Source organism: Eucyclogobius newberryi, unplaced genomic scaffold (genome assembly GCF_026437365.1).
Source record: "Eucyclogobius newberryi isolate DKJ021-1_F unplaced genomic scaffold, fEucNew1.0.hap1 SCAF_4, whole genome shotgun sequence".
NCBI classification, from domain to species: domain Eukaryota; kingdom Metazoa; phylum Chordata; class Actinopteri; order Gobiiformes; family Gobiidae; genus Eucyclogobius; species Eucyclogobius newberryi.
The window spans coordinates 38,388,794-38,409,468 of record NW_027316056.1 but is presented as its reverse complement, the minus strand read 5'-3'; the positions used below and the strand labels follow the sequence as shown (position 1 = coordinate 38,409,468).

The following is a 20,675-nucleotide window of genomic DNA, read 5'->3' as shown; positions in this document are numbered from 1 at the left end:
AACATGTGATGATGGAGGAACCAGAGGAACATGTGATGAACCAGAGGAACATGTGAGGAACCAGAGGAACATGTGATGAACCAAAGGAACATGTGAGGAACCAGAGGAACATGTGAGGAACCAGAGGACCATGTGATGAACCAGAGGAATATGTGATGAACCAGAGGAACCAAAGGAACATGTGAGGAACCAGAGGAAAATGAGATGAACCAGAGGAACATGTGATGAACCAAAGGAACATGTGATGAACCAGAGGAACCAAAGGAACATGTGAGGAACCAGAGGAACATGTGAGGAACCAGAGGAACATATGATGAACCAGAGGAACATGTGATGAAGCAGAGGAACATGTGATGAACCAGAGGAACCAAAGGAACATGTGAGGAACCAGAGGAACATGTGAGGAACCAGAGTAACATGTGAGGAACCAGAGGAACATGTGAGGAACCAGAGGAACATGTGAGGAACATGTGAGGAACCAGAGGAACATGAGATGAACCAGAGGAACATGTGAGGAACCAGAGGAACATGTGAGGAACCAGAGGAACATGAGATGAACCAGAGGAACATGAGCGGAACATGTGAGGAACCAGAGGAACATGTGAGGAACCAGAGGAACATGAGATGAACTAGAGGAACATGTGAGGAACCAGAGGAACCAGAGGAACATGTGAGGAACCAGAAGAACATGAGATGAACCAGAGGAACATGAGAGGAACATGTGAGGAACCAGAGGAACATGTGAGGAACCAGAGGAACATGTGAGGAACCAGAGGAAGATGTGAGGAACCAGAGGAACATGTGATGGAGGAAAAAGAGGAACATGTGATGAACCAGAGGAACATGTGATGAACCAGAGGAACATGTGATGAACCAGAGGAAGATGTGAGGAACCAGAGGAACATGTGATGATGGAGGAACCAGAGGAACATGTGAGGAACCAGAGGTACATGTAAGGAACCAGAGGAACATGTGAGGAACCAGAGGAACATGTGAGGAACCAGAGGAACATGTGAGGAACATGTGAGGAACCAGAGGAACATGTGAGGAACCAGAGGAACATGAGATGAACCAGAGGAACATGTGAGGAACCAGAGGAACATGTGAGGAACCAGAGTAACCAGAGGAACATGTGAGGAACCAGAGGAACATGAGATGAACCAGAAGAACATGAGCGGAACATGTGAGGAACCAGAGGAACATGTGAGGAACCAGAGGAACATGAGATGAACTAGAGGAACATGTGAGGAACCAGAGGAACATGAGATGAACCAGAGGAACATGTGAGGAACCAGCGTAACCAGAGGAACATGTGAGGAACCAGAGGAACATGAGATGAACCAGAAGAACATGAGCGGAACATGTGAGGAACCAGAGGAACATGAGATGAACTAGAGGAACATGTGAGGAACCAGAGGAACATGAGATGATCCAGAGGAACATGAGAGGAACATGTGAGGAACCAGAGGAACATGTGAGGAACCAGAGGAACATGTGAGGAACCAGAGGAAGATGTGAGGAACCAGAGGAAATTGTGATGATGGAGGAACCAGAGGAACATGTGATGAACCAGAGGAACATGTGATGAACCAGAGGAAGATGTGAGGAACCAGAGGAACATGTGAAGAACCAGAGGAACATGTGAGGAACCAGAGGAACATGTGAGGAACCAGAGGAACATGTGAGGAACCAGAGGAACATGTGAGGAACCAGAGGAACATGAGATGAACCAGAGGAACATGTGAGGAACAAGAGGAACCAGAGGAACATGTGAGGAACCAGAGGAACATGTGATGAACCAGAGGAACATGTGATGAACCAAAGGAGCATGTGAGGAACCAGAGGAACATGTGAGGAACCAGAGGAACATGAGATGAACCAGAGGAACATGTGAGGAACAAGAGGAACCAGAGGAACATGTGAGGAACCAGAGGAACATGTGATGAACCAGAGGAACATGAGAGGAACATGTGAGGAACCAGAGGAACATGTGAGGAACCAGAGGAACATGTGAGGAACCAGAGGAACATGTGAGGAACCAGAGGACCATGTGATGAACCAGAGGAATATGTGATGAACCAGAGGAACCAAAGGAACATGTGAGGAACCAGAGGAACATGTGAGGAACCAGAGGAACATGTGAGGAACATGTGAGGAACGAGAGGAACATGAGATGAACCAGAGGAACATGTGAGGAACTAGAGGAACATGTGAGGAACATGTGAGGAACCAGAGGAACATGAGATGAACCAGAGGAACATGTGAGGAACCAGAGGAACATGAGATGAACCAAAGGAACATGTGAGGAACCAGAGGAACATGAGATGAACCAGAGGAACATGTGAGGAACCAGAGGAACATGAGATGAACCAGAGGAACATGTGAGGAACCAGAGGAACATGAGATGAACCAAAGGAACATGTGAGGAACCAGAGGAACATGAGATGAACCAGAGGAACATGTGAGGAACCAGAGGAACATGTGAGGAACCAGAGGAACATGTGAGGAACCAGAGGAACATGTGAGGAACCAGAGGAACATGTGATGAACCAGAGACATTTCCCCTCAAACGTCAAACTAAATCCTCGTGCATTAAAACTGGAGCTTAATTTGGACCTTTAGGAGGAAGCGTCTGGTCTGTTTGTGGAATATTTCCAGGTTTAGTTCAAATGAGGAAACAAGGTTGAACTTTACCTTGAGAAAAGCGCTGACCACTTCCTGCTCAGATGTTCCTCTTAAAGGAGAATCTCCCATGAAACGCATGATCACTGCAACAATCCAAACACAACATTTAATCACCCTAACTGAGCATGTGCAGAGGAGAGGAGAAGCTCTAACTGAGCATGTGCAGAGGAGAGGAGACGCTCTAACTGAGCATGTGCAGAGGAGAGGAGAAGCTCTAACTGAGCATGTGCAGAGGAGAGGAGACGCTCTAACTGAGCATGTGCAGAGGAGAGGAGACGCTCTAACTGAGCATGTGCAGAGGAGAGAAGCCCTAACTGAGCATGTGCAGAGGAGAAGAGAAGCTCTAACTGAGCATGTGCAGAGGAGAGAAGCCCTAACTGAGCATGTGCAGAGGAGAAGAGAAGCTCTAACTGAGCATGTGCAGAGGAGAGAAGCTCTAACTGAGCATGTGCAGAGGAGAGGAGACGCTCTAACTGAGCATGTGCAGAGGAGAGGAGAAGCTCTAACTGAGCATGTGCAGAGAAGAGAAGCTCTAACTGAGCATGTGCAGAGGAGAAGAGAAGCTCTAACTGAGCATGTGCAGAGAAGAGAAGCTCTAAATGAGCATGTGCAGAGAAGAGAAGCTCTAACTGAGCATGTTTAGAGAAGAGAAGCCCTAACTGAGCATGTGCAGAGGAGAAGAGAAGCTCTAACTGAGCATGTGCAGAGGAGAAGAGAAGCTCTAACTGAGCATGTGCAGAGGAGAGAAGCCCTAACTGAGCATCTGCAGAGAAGAGAAGCCCTAACGGAGCATGTGCAGGGAAGAGAAGTCCTAACTGAGCATGTGCAGAGGAGAAGAGAAGCTCTAACTGAGCATGTGCAGAGGAGAAGAGAAGCTCTAACTGAGCATGTGCAGAGGAGAAGAGAAGCTCTAACTGAGCATGTGCAGAGGAGAAGAGAAGCCCTAACTGAGCATGTGCAGAGGAGAAGAGAAGCTCTAACTGAGCATGTGCAGAGGAGAGAAGCCCTAACTGAGCATGTGCAGAGGAGATAAGCTCTATTTGAGCATGTGCAGAGGAGAAGAGAAGCTCTAACTGAGCATGTGCAGAGGAGAAGAGAAGCTCTAACTGAGCATGTGCAGAGGAGAGAAGCCCTAACTGAGCATGTGCAGAGGAGAGAAGCCCCAACTGAGCATGTGCAGAGGAGAGAAGCCCTAACTGAGCATGTGCAGAGGAGAGAAGCCCTAACTGAGCATGTGCAGAGGAGAGAAGCTCTAACTGAGCATGTGCAGAGGAGAGAAACTCTAACTGAGCATGTGCAGAGGAGAGAAGCCCCAACTGAGCATGTGCAGAGGAGAGAAGCCCCAACTGAGCATGTGCAGAGGAGAGAAGCCCTAACTGAGCATGTGCAGAGGAGAGAAGCCCTAACTGAGCATGTGCAGAGGAGAAAAGCCCTAACTGAGCATGTGCAGAGGAGGAGAGAAGCTCTAACTGAGCATGTGCAGAGGAGAGAAGCCCTAACTGAGCATGTGCAGAGGAGATAAGCTCTATTTGAGCATGTGCAGAGGAGAAGAGAAGCTCTAACTGAGCATGTGCAGAGGAGAAGAGAAGCTCTAACTGAGCATGTGCAGAGGAGAGAAGCCCTAACTGAGCATGTGCAGAGGAGAGAAGCCCCAACTGAGCATGTGCAGAGGAGAGAAGCCCTAACTGAGCATGTGCAGAGGAGAGAAGCCCTAACTGAGCATGTGCAGAGGAGAGAAGCTCTAACTGAGCATGTGCAGAGGAGAGAAACTCTAACTGAGCATGTGCAGAGGAGAGAAGCCCCAACTGAGCATGTGCAGAGGAGAGAAGCCCCAACTGAGCATGTGCAGAGGAGAGAAGCCCTAACTGAGCATGTGCAGAGGAGAGAAGCCCTAACTGAGCATGTGCAGAGGAGAGAAGCCCTAACTGAGCATGTGCAGAGGAGAGAAGCCCCAACTGAGCATGTGCAGAGGAGAGAAGCCCCAACTGAGCATGTGCAGAGGAGAGAAGCCCCAACTGAGCATGTGCAGAGGAGAGAAGCCCTAACTGAGCATGTGCAGAGGAGAGAAGCTCTAACTGAGCATGTGCAGAGTTTTGTTACATTTAGTACTCGTTTTTCATCCCGTAATGAGCCCGTGTCCTGACCCCATAAAAATCGTTAGAAACAATTCAAAGAAGAATAAAGTCCTTCAGTAGATGTCGCCACATAATCAATATAAAATTACAAGCGGCACGGGGCCCTAGGGCCAGTGGTTGCCGGCCCCTGACCTAAGCGAACAGTGAAAAGAGCAGGAGAACGCACTCTGGAACAGGTCGGTGGCAGCGCGGTTCATGCCGGGGTCCGTGAACTCAATCAGGGACTCGGTCAGAGCGCCCTGTGGAGAGAGGGACGTTTCACTTCAAGGTTTGGACAACAGAGAATGAACATTTCTCTGTACCACTTTATAATAACTACAATCCCTTTAAAAAAAAGTCATTTTGTCACAGTTTAAGTCATGCTAAAAGCAATAGCTGTTCGCGCTCAGGTGTGTTAGCTGAGCCGCTAGCAGAAGCGCTGACCTTGGAGAACTTGATGGTTTCTGTCAGGTCTCTACTTTTGCCTTTTCCTTTCAGCGAGTCCCTGAAGACACGACACGTGTTAGAAAAGCAAACGTAAGAACAAAAGCGTCACGGCGTTCGCGCTCGGCGTTCGCGCTCGGCGTTTGTGGCGTACCCTTTCTCCGCCCCCGCCGGTCTGAAATACTTCCGGGCGAACTCCAGTATGTCGTATTTACTGTCCAGCAAAACGCTCTCGTCCAGCTCTCCCTCGGCGAAGCCCTCCAGCGAAACTTTCTGAAAGACAAACCGTCTCGTTACTGGGCAACAACGACGTCAGGTTTGAATTTCTAGATACCGGATTTGTCTAAATGGTTTCAATCATTTGAGCTGAAACAAACTAAATCGTCCATGACACGTTTGAAAACAACTATTACAAATATAATAAACTGCGATAACGTTGAACGAGCCAAATAATGCATTTAAAGCTGGTGCCCCTGATTTTCAAAGACAAAGTAGTATTCACATGCACGACAGGTATTCATACGCACGACTAGTATTCTCACGCAAGATTAGTATTCACAGGCACAACTAGTATTCTCACGCACGACTAGTATTCATACGCACGACTAGTATTCACACGCACGATTAGTATTCACAGGCACAACTAGTATTCTCACGCACGACTAGTATTCATACGCACGACTAGTATTCACACGCACGATTAGTATTCACACGCACAACTAGTATTCTCACGCACGACTAGTATTCACACGCACGATTAATATTCACATGCACGACAGGTATTCACACGCACGACTAGTATTCTCTCGCACGACTAGTATTCTCACGCATGATTAGTATTCACATGCACGACAGTATTCACACGCACGACTAGTATTCTCTCGCACGACTAGTATTCTCACGCATGATTAGTATTCACAGGCACAACTAGTATTCACACGCACGACTAGTATTCATACGCACGACTAGTATTCACACGCACGATTAGTATTCACAGGCACAACTAGTATTCTCACGCACGACTAGTATTCACACGCACGATTAGTATTCACATGCACGACAGGTATTCACACGCACGACTAGTATTCTCTCGCACGACTAGTATTCTCACGCATGATTAGTATTCACACGCACGATTAGTATTCACAGGCACAACTAGTATTCTCTCGCACGACTAGTATTCTCACGCACGATTAGTATTCACACGCACAACTAGTATTCACACGCACGACTAGTATTCTCTTGCACGACTAGTATTCTCACGCATGATTAGTATTAACAGGCACAACTAGTATTCACACGCACGATTAGTATTCTCACGCACGACTAGTATTCACACGCACGATTAGTATTCACATGCACGACAGGTATTCACTCGCATGACTAGTATTCTAACGCACGACTAGTATTCACACGCACGATTAGTATTCACAGGCACAACTAGTATTCTCACGCACGACTAGTATTCCCACGCACGACTAGTATTCCCACGCACGACTAGTATTCACACGCACGATTAGTATTCTCTCGCACGACTAGTATTCCCACGCACGACTAGTATTCCCACGCACGACTAGTATTCACACGCACGATTAGTATTCACATGCACGAAAAGTATTCACACGCACGACTAGTATTCTCTCGCACGACTAGTATTCTCACGCACGATTAGTATTCACATGCACAACTAGTATTCACACGCACAACTAGTATTCTCTCGCACGACTAGTATTCTCACGCATGATTAGTATTCACAGGCACAACTAGTATTCACACGCACGATTAGTATTCTCACGCACGACTAGTATTCACACGCACGATTAGTATTCACATGCACGAAAAGTATTCACTCGCACGACAAGTATTCACACGCACGATTAGTATTCACAGGCACAACTAGTATTCTCACGCACGACTAGTATTCCCACGCACGACTAGTATTCACACGCACGATTAGTAATTCACAGGCACAACTAGTATTCTCACGCACGACTAGTATTCCCACGCACGACTAGTATTCACACGCACGATTAGTATTCACAGGCACAACTAGTATTCTCACGCACGACTAGTATTCACACGCACGATTAGTATTCACAGGCACAACTAGTATTCTCACGCACGACTAGTATTCCCACGCACGACTAGTATTCACACGCACGATTAGTATTCACTGGCACAACTAGTATTCTCACGCACGACTAGTATTCCCACGCACGACTAGTATTCTCACGCACGACTAGTATTCACACGCACAATTAGTATTCACAGGCACAACTAGTATTCTCACGCACGACTAGTATTCCCACGCACGACTAGTATTCCCACGCACGACTAGTATTCACACGCACGATTAGTATTCTCTCGCACGACTAGTATTCCCACGCACGACTAGTATTCCCACGCACGACTAGTATTCACACGCACGATTAGTATTCACATGCACGAAAAGTATTCACACGCACGACTAGTATTCTCTCGCACGACTAGTATTCTCACGCACGATTAGTATTCACATGCACAACTAGTATTCACACGCACAACTAGTATTCTCTCGCACGACTAGTATTCTCACGCATGATTAGTATTCACAGGCACAACTAGTATTCACACGCACGATTAGTATTCTCACGCACGACTAGTATTCACACGCACGATTAGTATTCACATGCACGAAAAGTATTCACTCGCACGACAAGTATTCACACGCACGATTAGTATTCACAGGCACAACTAGTATTCTCACGCACGACTAGTATTCCCACGCACGACTAGTATTCACACGCACGATTAGTAATTCACAGGCACAACTAGTATTCTCACGCACGACTAGTATTCCCACGCACGACTAGTATTCTCACGCACGACTAGTATTCACACGCACGATTAGTATTCACAGGCACAACTAGTATTCTCACGCACGACTAGTATTCACACGCACGATTAGTATTCACAGGCACAACTAGTATTCTCACGCACGACTAGTATTCCCACGCACGACTAGTATTCACACGCACGATTAGTATTCACTGGCACAACTAGTATTCTCACGCACGACTAGTATTCCCACGCACGACTAGTATTCTCACGCACGACTAGTATTCACACGCACAATTAGTATTCACAGGCACAACTAGTATTCTCACGCACGACTAGTATTCCCACGCACGACTAGTATTCACATGCACAATTAGTATTCACAGGCACAACTAGTATTCTCACGCACGACTAGTATTCCCACGCACGACTAGTATTCTCTCGCACGACTAGTATTCTCACGCATGATTAGTATTCACAGGCACAACTAGTATTCACACGCACGAATAGTATTCATACGCACGACTAGTATTCACACGCACGATTAGTATTCACAGGCACAACTAGTATTCTCACGCACGACTAGTATTCACACGCACGATTAGTATTCACATGCACGACGAGTATTCACACGCACGACTAGTATTCACACGCACGACTAGTATTCCCAAGCACGACTAGTATTCACACGCACGACTAGTATTCTCACGCATGATTAGTATTCTCACGCATGATTAGTATTCACAGGCACAACGAGTATTCTCACGCACGACTAGTATTCACACGCACGATTAGTATTCACATGCACGACAAGTATTCACACGCACGACTAGTATTCTCTCGCACGACTAGTATTCTCACGCATGATTAGTATTCACAGGCACAACTAGTATTCACACGCACGACTAGTATTCATACGCACGACTAGTATTCACACGCACGATTAGTATTCACATGCACGACAGGTATTCACACGCACGACTAGTATTCTCTCGCACGACTAGTATTCTCACGCATGATTAGTATTCACACGCACGATTAGTATTCACAGGCACAACTAGTATTCTCTCGCACGACTAGTATTCTCACGCACGATTAGTATTCACATGCACAAGTAGTATTCACACGCACGACAAGTATTCTCTTGCACGACTAGTATTCTCACGCATGATTAGTATTCACAGGCACAACTAGTATTCACACGCACGATTAGTATTCTCACGCACGACTAGTATTCACACGCACGATTAGTATTCACATGTACGACAGGTATTCACTCGCATGACTAGTATTCTAACGCACGACTAGTATTCACACGCACGATTAGTATTCACAGGCACAACTAGTATTCTCACGCACGACTAGTATTCCCACGCACGACTAGTATTCTCACGCACGACTAGTATTCCCTTGCACGACTAGTATTCCCACGCACGACTAGTATTCACACGCACGATTAGTATTCTCTCGCACGACTAGTATTCCCACGCACGACTAGTATTCCCACGCACGACTAGTATTCACACGCACGATTAGTATTCACATGCACGAAAAGTATTCACACGCACGACTAGTATTCTCTCGCACGACTAGTATTCTCACGCACGATTAGTATTCACATGCACAACTAGTATTCACACGCACAAATAGTATTCTCTCGCACGACTAGTATTCTCACGCATGATTAGTATTCACAGGCACAACTAGTATTCACACGCACGATTAGTATTCTCACGCACGACTAGTATTCACACGCACGATTAGTATTCACATGCACGAAAAGTATTCACTCGCACGACAAGTATTCACACGCACGATTAGTATTCACAGGCACAAATAGTATTCTCACGCACGACTAGTATTCCCACGCACGACTACTATTCACACGCACGATTAGTAATTCACAGGCACAACTAGTATTCTCACGCACGACTAGTATTCCCACGCACGACTAGTATTCTCACGCACGACTAGTATTCACACGCACGATTAGTATTCACAGGCACAACTAGTATTCTCACGCACGACTAGTATTCACACGCACGATTAGTATTCACAGGCACAACTAGTATTCTCACGCACGACTAGTATTCCCACGCACGACTAGTATTCACACGCACGATTAGTATTCACAGGCACAACTAGTATTCTCACGCACGACTAGTATTCCCACGCACGACTAGTATTCTCACGCACGACTAGTATTCCCACGCACGACTAGTATTCACATGCACAATTAGTATTCACAGGCACAACTAGTATTCTCACGCACGACTAGTATTCCCACGCACGACTAGTATTCTCTCGCACGACTAGTATTCTCACGCATGATTAGTATTCACAGGCACAACTAGTATTCACACGCACGACTAGTATTCATACGCACGACTAGTATTCACACGCACGATTAGTATTCACAGGCAAAACTAGTATTCTCACGCACGACTAGTATTCACACGCACGATTAGTATTCACATGCACGACAAGTATTCACACGCACGACTAGTATTCACACGCACGACTAGTATTCCCAAGCACGACTAGTATTCACACGCACGACTAGTATTCTCACGCATGATTAGTATTCACAGGCACAACTAGTATTCACACGCACGACTAGTATTCATACGCACGACTAGTATTCACACGCACGATTAGTATTCACAGGCACAACTAGTATTCTCACGCACGACTAGTATTCACACGCACGATTAGTATTCACATGCACGACAAGTATTCACACGTACGACTAGTATTCTCTCGCACGACTAGTATTCTCACGCATGATTAGTATTCACAGGCACAAGTAGTATTCACACGCACGACTAGTATTCTCACGCACGACTAGTATTCACACGCACGATTAGTATTCACAGGCACAACTAGTATTCTCACGCACGACTAGTATTCACACGCACGATTAGTATTCACATGCACGACAAGTATTCACACGTACGACTAGTATTCTCTCGCACGACTAGTATTCTCACGCATGATTAGTATTCACAGGCACAAGTAGTATTCACACGCACGACTAGTATTCTCACGCACGACTAGTATTCACACGCACGATTAGTATTCACAGGCACAACTAGTATTCTCACGCACGACTAGTATTCCCACGCACGACTAGTATTCACACGCACGATTAGTATTCACAGGCACAACTAGTATTCTCACGCACGACTAGTATTCCCACGCACGACTAGTATTCTCTCGCACGACTAGTATTCTCACGCATGATTAGTATTCACAGGCACAACTAGTATTCATACGCACGACTAGTATTCATACGCACGACTAGTATTCACACGCACGACTAGTATTCATACGCACCACTAGTATTTACACGCACGATTAGTATTCACAGGCACAACTAATATTCTCACGCACGACAAGTATTCACACGCACAAATAGTATTCACATGCACGACTAGTATTCACACGCACGACTAGTATTCTCTCGCACGACTAGTATTCTCACGCATGATTAGTATTCACAGGCACAACTAGTATTCACACGCACGACTAGTATTCATACGCACGACTAGTATTCTCACGCACGACTAGTATTCACACGCACGATTAGTATTCACATGCACGAAAAGTATTCACACGCACGACTAGTATTCTCTCGCACGACTAGTATTCTCACGCACGATTAGTATTCACATGCACAACTAGTATTCACACGCACGTCTAGTATTCTCTAGCACGACTAGTATTCTCACGCATGATTAGTATTCACAGGCACAACTAGTATTCACACGCACGATTAGTATTCTCACGCACGACTAGTATTCACACGCACGATAAGTATTCACATGCACGACGAGTATTCACTCGCACGACTAGTATTCTCACGCACGACTAGTATTCACACGCACGATTAGTATTCACAGGCACAACTAGTATTCTCACGCACGACTAGTATTCCCATGCACGATTAGTATTCACACGCACGATTAGTATTCACAGGCACAATAGTATTCTCACGCACGACTAGTATTCACACGCACGACTAGTATTCTCACGCACGACTAGTATTCCCACGCACGACTAGTATTCACACGCACGATTAGAATTCTCTCGCACGACTAGTATTCCCACGCACGACTAGTATTCCCACGCACGACTAGTATTCACAAGCACGATTAGTGCTTGTGAATACTAGGCACAACTAGTATTCACACGCACGATTAGTATTCTCACGCACGACTAGTATTCACACGCACGATTAGTATTCACATGCACGACGAGTATTCACTCGCACGACTAGTATTCTCACGCACGACTAGTATTCACACGCACGATTAGTATTCACAGGCACAACTAGTATTCTCACGCACGACTAGTATTCCCATGCACGACTAGTATTCACACGCACGATTAGTATTCACAGGCACAATAGTATTCTCACGCACGACTAGTATTCACACGCACGACTAGTATTCTCACGCACGACTAGTATTCCCACGCACGACTAGTATTCACACGCACGATTAGAATTCTCTCGCACGACTAGTATTCCCACGCACGACTAGTATTCCCACGCACGACTAGTATTCACAAGCACGATTAGTATTCACATGCACGACAGGTATTCACTCGCACGATAGTATTCTCACGCACGACTAGTATTCACACGCACGATTAGTATTCACAGGCACAACTAGTATTCTCACGCACGACTAGTATTCCCACGCACGACTAGTATTCACACGCACGATTAGTATTCACAGGCACAACTAGTATTCTCACGCACGACTAGTATTCTCACGCACGACTAGTATTCCCACGCACGACTAGTATTCTCACGCACGACTAGTATTCCCACGCACGACTAGTATTCACACGCACGATTAGTATTCACACGCACGACTAGTATTCACACGCACGACTAGTATTCCCACGCACGAATAGTATTCACACGCACGATTAGTATTCTCACGCACGACTAGTATTCACACGCACGATTAGTATTCACACGCACGACTAGTATTCACTCGCACGACTAGTATTCCCACGCACGACTAATATTCTCACGCACGACTAATATTCACACGCACAACTAGTATTCACACGCACAAATAGTATTCTCTCGCACGACTAGTATTCTCACGCATGATTAGTATTCACAGGCACAACTAGTATTCACACGCACGATTAGTATTCTCACGCACGACTAGTATTCACACGCACGATTAGTATTCACATGCACGAAAAGTATTCACTCGCACGACTAGTATTCACACGCACGATTAGTATTCACAGGCACAAATAGTATTCTCACGCACGACTAGTATTCCCACGCACGACTACTATTCACACGCACGATTAGTAATTCACAGGCACAACTAGTATTCTCACGCACGACTAGTATTCCCACGCACGACTAGTATTCTCACGCACTACTAGTATTCACACGCACGATTAGTATTCACAGGCACAAATAATATTCTCACGCACGACTAGTATTCACACGCACGATTAGTATTCACAGGCACAACTAGTATTCTCACGCACGACTAGTATTCCCACGCACGACTAGTATTCACACGCACGATTAGTATTCACAGGCACAACTAGTATTCTCACGCACGACTAGTATTCCCACGCACGACTAGTATTCTCACGCACGACTAGTATTCACACGCACAATTAGTATTCACAGGCACAACTAGTATTCTCACGCACGACTAGTATTCCCACGCACGACTAGTATTCACATGCACAATTAGTATTCACAGGCACAACTAGTATTCTCACGCACGACTAGTATTCCCACGCACGACTAGTATTCTCTCGCACGACTAGTATTCTCACGCATGATTAGTATTCACAGGCACAACTAGTATTCACACGCACGACTAGTATTCATACGCACGACTAGTATTCACACGCACGATTAGTATTCACAGGCACAACTAGTATTCTCACGCACGACTAGTATTCACACGCACGATTAGTATTCACATGCACGGCGAGTATTCACACGCACGACTAGTATTCACACGCACGACTAGTATTCCCAAGCACGACTAGTATTCACACGCACGACTAGTATTCTCACGCATGATTAGTATTCACAGGCACAACTAGTATTCACACGCACGACTAGTATTCATACGCACGACTAGTATTCACACGCACGATTAGTATTCACAGGCACAACTAGTATTCTCACGCACGACTAGTATTCACACGCACGATTAGTATTCACATGCACGACAAGTATTCACACGTACGACTAGTATTCTCTCGCACGACTAGTATTCTCACGCATGATTAGTATTCACAGGCACAAGTAGTATTCACACGCACGACTAGTATTCTCACGCACGACTAGTATTCACACGCACGATTAGTATTCACAGGCACAACTAGTATTCTCACGCACGACTAGTATTCCCACGCACGACTAGTATTCTCTCGCACGATTAGTATTCACAGGCACAACTAGTATTCTCACGCACGACTAGTATTCCCACGCACGACTAGTATTCTCTCGCACGACTAGTATTCTCACGCATGATTAGTATTCACAGGCACAACTAGTATTCATACGCACGACTAGTATTCATACGCACGACTAGTATTCACACGCACGATTAGTACACGCACGACTAGTATTCATACGCACCACTAGTATTTACACGCACGATTAGTATTCACAGGCACAAGTAATATTCTCACGCACGACAAGTATTCACACGCACAAATAGTATTCACATGCACGACTAGTATTCACACGCACGACTAGTATTCTCTCGCACGACTAGTATTCTCACGCATGATTAGTATTCACAGGCACAACTAGTATTCACACGCACGACTAGTATTCATACGCACGACTAGTATTCTCACGCACGACTAGTATTCACACGCACGATTAGTATTCACATGCACGAAAAGTATTCACACGCACGACTAGTATTCTCTCGCACGACTAGTATTCTCACGCACGATTAGTATTCACATGCACAACTAGTATTCACACGCACGTCTAGTATTCTCTAGCACGACTAGTATTCTCACGCATGATTAGTATTCACAGGCACAACTAGTATTCACACGCACGATTAGTATTCTCACGCACGACTAGTATTCACACGCACGATTAGTATTCACATGCACGACGAGTATTCACTCGCACGACTAGTATTCTCACGCACGACTAGTATTAACACGCACGATTAGTATTCACAGGCACAACTAGTATTCTCACGCACGACTAGTATTCCCATGCACGACTAGTATTCACACGCACGATTAGTATTCACAGGCACAATAGTATTCTCACGCACGACTAGTATTCACACGCACGACTAGTATTCTCACGCACGACTAGTATTCCCACGCACGACTAGTATTCACACGCACGATTAGAATTCTCTCGCACGACTAGTATTCCCACGCACGACTAGTATTCCCACGCACGACTAGTATTCACAAGCACGATTAGTATTCACATGCACGACAGGTATTCACTCGCACGACTAGTATTCTAACGCACGACTAGTATTCACACGCACGATTAGTATTCACAGGCACAACTAGTATTCTCACGCACGACTAGTATTCCCACGCACGACTAGTATTCACAGGCACAACTAGTATTCTCACGCACGACTAGTATTCTCACGCACGACTAGTATTCCCACGCACGACTAGTATTCTCACGCACGACTAGTATTCCCACGCACGACTAGTATTCACACGCACGATTAGTATTCACACGCACAACTAGTATTCACACGCACGACTAGTATTCCCACGCACGAATAGTATTCACACGCACGATTAGTATTCTCACGCACGACTAGTATTCACACGCACGATTAGTATTCACACGCACGACTAGTATTCACTCGCACGACTAGTATTCCCACGCACGACTAATATTCTCACGCACGACTAATATTCACACGCACAACTAGTATTCACACGCACGATTAGTATTCCCACGCACGACTAGTATTCTAAGATAAGATAAGATAAGATATTCCTTTATTGTCCCACATGGGGAAATTTCATTGGTGCAACGCAGGTAGATACAGAGGTAGATACAGAAGAACAGATCACTTATAGGAAGTCTGAAAAACACTTTCAGTAGAAGATCTCCTATAAATAAATAAAAACTCCCATAGACAAATAAATAAATAAATAAATACCATTGCATGTGATCCCGACAGTAATTGCACATGAATATGTGTCACGACAGCACATAGATTGCACATGAATTTCACAGTAATTGCACATGAATTGCACATGAATTCCAACAGCAATTGCACATATGACAGAATTGCACATCAGTATTAGGTTAGGTCAGTATTGCGAGTGTTCAGTACTAACAGTTTTTGTTATAAAGTCTGACAGCAGCAGGAAGGAAAGACCTACGGAACCTTTCCTTCACACATCGAGGGTGGATCAGTCTCTCACTGAAGCTGCTCTCCAGAGCGGAGAGAGTGTCCTGCAGGGGGTGACACTCATGGTCCAGCATAGATGTGAATCTAGCCAGGACCCTCCTGTCCCCCACCTCCTGCACCGAGTCCAGAGCACAGCCCAGGACGGAGCTGGACTCTGTCCAGCTTCCTCCTCTCCCTCTCTGTGATGCTGCTGCTCCAGCAGGCCACACCATACAGGAGGGCCGATGCCACCACAGAGTCGTAGAAGGTCTTCAGGAGTGGCCCTGTCACTCCAAAAGACCTGAGTCTCCTCAGGAGGTAGAGCCGACTCTGGCTCTTCCTGTACAGTGCGTCTGTGTTATGAGTCCAGTCCAGTTTGTGGTTCAGATGAACACCCAGGTACTTGTATGAGTCCACTCTCTCAATGTCCCGTCCCTGGATGTTCACTGGCGAGGGGGCAGTGGGGTGGCGTCTGCGGAAATCCACCACCATCTCCTTGGTCTTCCCCGCGTTGATGAGGAGGTGGTTCCGCTGACACCAGTCCACAAAGTCCTGCGCCAGTCCTCTGTACTCCGCGTCATCGACGTCCGTGATGAGTCCGATGATGGCAGAGTCGTCAGAGAACTCATGTCTGAAGTCTGCAGTGTAAAGGGTGAAGAGAAAGGGCGCGAGGACAGTGCCCTGGGGCGCCCCCACACTGCAGGTCCGAGTGTCAGACACACAGTCCCGGGCTCTCACAAACTGGGGTCGGTCTGTGAGGTCGTCCAGGATCCACTCTGCCAGGTCATACTCCACACCAGCCGTCTCCAGCTTGTCCCTCAGGAGCAGCGGCTGGATGGTGTTGAAGGCGCTGGAAAGATCGAAGAACAGAATCCTCACAGAGCTGCCAGGCTTTTCCAGGTGAGAGAGAGAGCGGTGCAGCAGGGAGATGACGGCGTCCTCCACTCCGATGCCAGGCCGATATGCAAACTGCAGCGGGTCCATGGCTGAGCTCACGGTGGAGCGGAGGTGGTCCAGGACTAGCCGCTCCAGTGTCTTCATCAGGTGGGACGTGAGAGCCACTGGCCTGAAGCTGTTGAGGTCTTTGGGGTGCAGTGTCTTAGGCACAGGTACCAGACAGGAGGTCTTCCAGACCTGTGGTACCACCCTCAGCTTCAGGCTCATGTTGAAGACATGCTCCATAACTCCACACAGTTCATCTGCGCAGGACTTAAGGAGCCTGGGGCTGATGCCATCAGGTCCTGCTGCCTTCCTCACTTTAATCCTCTTCAGCTCACTCCTCACCTGTGCTGCTGTGACAGTCAGTGGTTGGCAGGGGGACCGTGTGCTGGGGGGATGGGTGAGTCCAGGCGAAGTGGGGAGCTGATGGTCCGGGGCAGATAAGCGAAGAGGAACAGATGCAGGGCATTGTCCAGCTGTGGAAGAGGGAGCATGCAGCTGTGCAAGGGGAGGGGCGGGTGACCGATCAAACCTCAAGAAGTGAGCATTTAAATCATTCACCCACTGTAGATCCCCCTCTGTCTGGGCAGGGGGGATTTTGAAGCCCGAGATGGTTTTCAGGCTCCTCCACACTCCCTGAATGTTCTTTTGCTGCAGCTGCTCCTCCATCCTCCTCTTGTTGCCGGCCTCAGCCTGCCTGATCTTCCTCCTCAGCTCCTTCTGCACAGTCCTCAGCTCCTCCTTGTTCCCTGACCTGAAGGCTCTCTTCTTCTCCTTCAGCAGAGCCTTCAGTTCACGGTTAATCCATGGCTTGTTGTTTGGAAAACACCGCACCGTCCGGGAGGGAACAATGTTCTCAAAACAGAAGTTGATGTAGTCCGTGATGCACTCTGTGATGGTGTTGATGTCCTCCCCATGTGGGTCATAAAGTTCAGTCCAGACAGTGGTGCTGAAGCAGTCCCTCAGAGCCTCCTCGCTCTCAGCAGACCACATCCTCACCTCACGGGACACCACAGGCTGCCTTCGCACGATGGGTTCATACACAGGCCTCAGATGTACAAGGTTGTGGTCCGAGCTGCCCAGGGGAGGGAGGGGGGAAGAAGAATAAGCCTCCTTGGTGTTGGCAAAAAACAAGTCCAATGTTCTATTGTTTCTGGTGGGGCAGGTAACATACTGGGTGTATGTTGGTAGAACAGAAGAGGGAGAAGCGTGGTTAAAGTCACCAGAGATGAGGAAGAGAGCCTGTGGATGCTGTGTTTGCAGCCTACAAGTGCAGGAGAGCAGTGCTTCACAAGCATCTTCAGCATTGGCAGACGGGGCCACATAGACTGCGATCAAAATCACATGTGAGAACTCCCGGGGCAGATAATATGGCCTCATGCCAATAGCCAATAGTTCAATATCCTTGTTACATAGCTGCTCCCTCACTGTGCAGTGTTCGGATTTGGACCAGCTCGTGTTCACATACACCGCCAGACCTCCAATACTAGTCGTTCTCTCGCACGACTAGTATTCTCTCGCACGACTAGTATTCCCACGCACGACTAGTATTCACACGCACGATTAGTATTCACACGCACGATTAGTATTCCCACGCACGACTAATATTCTCACGCACGACTAGTATTCCCACGTACGACTAGTATTCACACGCACGATTAGTATTCACATGCACGACTAATATTCTCACACACGACTAGTATTCACACGCACGATTAGTATTCACAGGCACAACTAGTATTCTCACGCATGACTAGTATTCCCACCCATGACTAGTATTCCCACGCACGACTAGTATTCACGTGCGTATTCACACGCACGACTAGTATTCCCACGCACGATTAGTATTTACAGTCACAACTAGTATTCACACGCGCGATTAGTATTCACGTGCGTATTCACACGCACGATTAGTATTCACAGGCACAAATAGTATTCACACGCACAACAGTATTCACACGCACAAAAAGTATTCACACGCGCGATTAGTATTCATACGCACGATTAGTATTCACAGGCACAACTAGTATTCATACGCGCGACTAGTATTCACACGCACGACAAGTATTCTCACGCACGACTAGTATTCATACGCACGACTAGTATTCATACGCACGATTAGTATTCACAGGTACGACTAGTATTCACACGCACGATTAGTATTCACACGCGCGATTAGTATTCACAGTCACAACTAGTATTCACACGTAGAACTAGTATTCACACGCGCGATTAGTATTCACGTGCGTATTCACACGCACGATTAGTATTCACAGGCACAAATAGTATTCACACGCACAACAAGTATTTACACGCACAAAAAGTATTCACACGCGCGATTAGTATTCATACGCACAATTAGTATTCACAGGCACAACTAGTATTCATACGCGCGACTAGTATTCACACGCACGACTAGTATTCTCACGCACGACTAGTATTCACACGCACGATTAGTATTCACACGCACGATTAGTATTCATACGCACGATTAGTATTGACACACACGATTAGTATTCACATGCACGACAAGTATTCACAGGCACGATTGTGTTCACAGGCACGACTAGTATTCACGGGTATTAGTATTACGTGGTAATTAAGGACAGAAAGATAAAGAGTTCAACTGTGATCCCAAAGTTGTACTAAAACACGGGGGCCACGTTTTGGCCCCGTACCTCGATGGTGTGGTCGATCTCGTGGGCAGCCATGGTGGAGGCCACGGCCACAGCCACAGCAGAGGACACGGCCACCTGCCCCGGGCCCCCCCGCGGCTCCGAGGTGCGGTCCAGGGGCAGAGACAGGAAGTCAGGGGCCGCCACCGGGTGAACGCACTCCGAGGGGAAGGCCCCGGAGCGACCGAACACGGCGCCGAACTTCCACCCTGCAAATGTACAGAGAGAAAGCTTTAAAGGGGAAACTTACATATGACAACTGTCCCCTCTGGCACCAGCAGGAGGCCGGTCCATGTTTAGTCCTGACTCTGGCACCAGCAGGAGGCCGGTCCATGTTTAGTCCTGACTCTGGCACCAGCAGGAGGCCGGTCCATGTTTAGTCCTGACTCTGGCACCAGCAGGAGGCCGGTCCATGTTTAGTCCTGACTCTGGCACCAGCAGGAGGCCGGTCCATGTTTAGTCCTGACTCTGGCACAAGCAGGAGGACGGTCCATGTTTAGTCCTGACTCTGGCACCAGCAGGAGGCCGGTCCATGTTTAGTCCTGACTCTGGCACCAGCAGGAGGCCGGTCCACGTTTAGTCCTGACTCTGGG

The 20,675-nt window shown here is 47.1% G+C and overlaps 1 protein-coding gene across 1 annotated transcript in view; it reads right to left on the bottom strand.

Moving 5' to 3' along the window:
- The window catches only part of LOC140378032 (unconventional myosin-XV-like), a 130,133-nt gene that overhangs the window by 17,284 nt on the left and 92,174 nt on the right, over positions 1–20,675 (bottom strand). The window contains exons 57-61 of the mRNA XM_072463662.1: positions 20,086–20,291; positions 5,398–5,516; positions 5,244–5,304; positions 4,987–5,059; positions 2,695–2,768 (exon numbers count right to left, since the gene is read on the bottom strand). Of these exons, the coding sequence (XP_072319763.1) occupies positions 2,695–2,768; positions 4,987–5,059; positions 5,244–5,304; positions 5,398–5,516; positions 20,086–20,291 (533 nt within the window). The remainder of the gene's footprint in view (positions 1–2,694; positions 2,769–4,986; positions 5,060–5,243; positions 5,305–5,397; positions 5,517–20,085; positions 20,292–20,675) is intronic.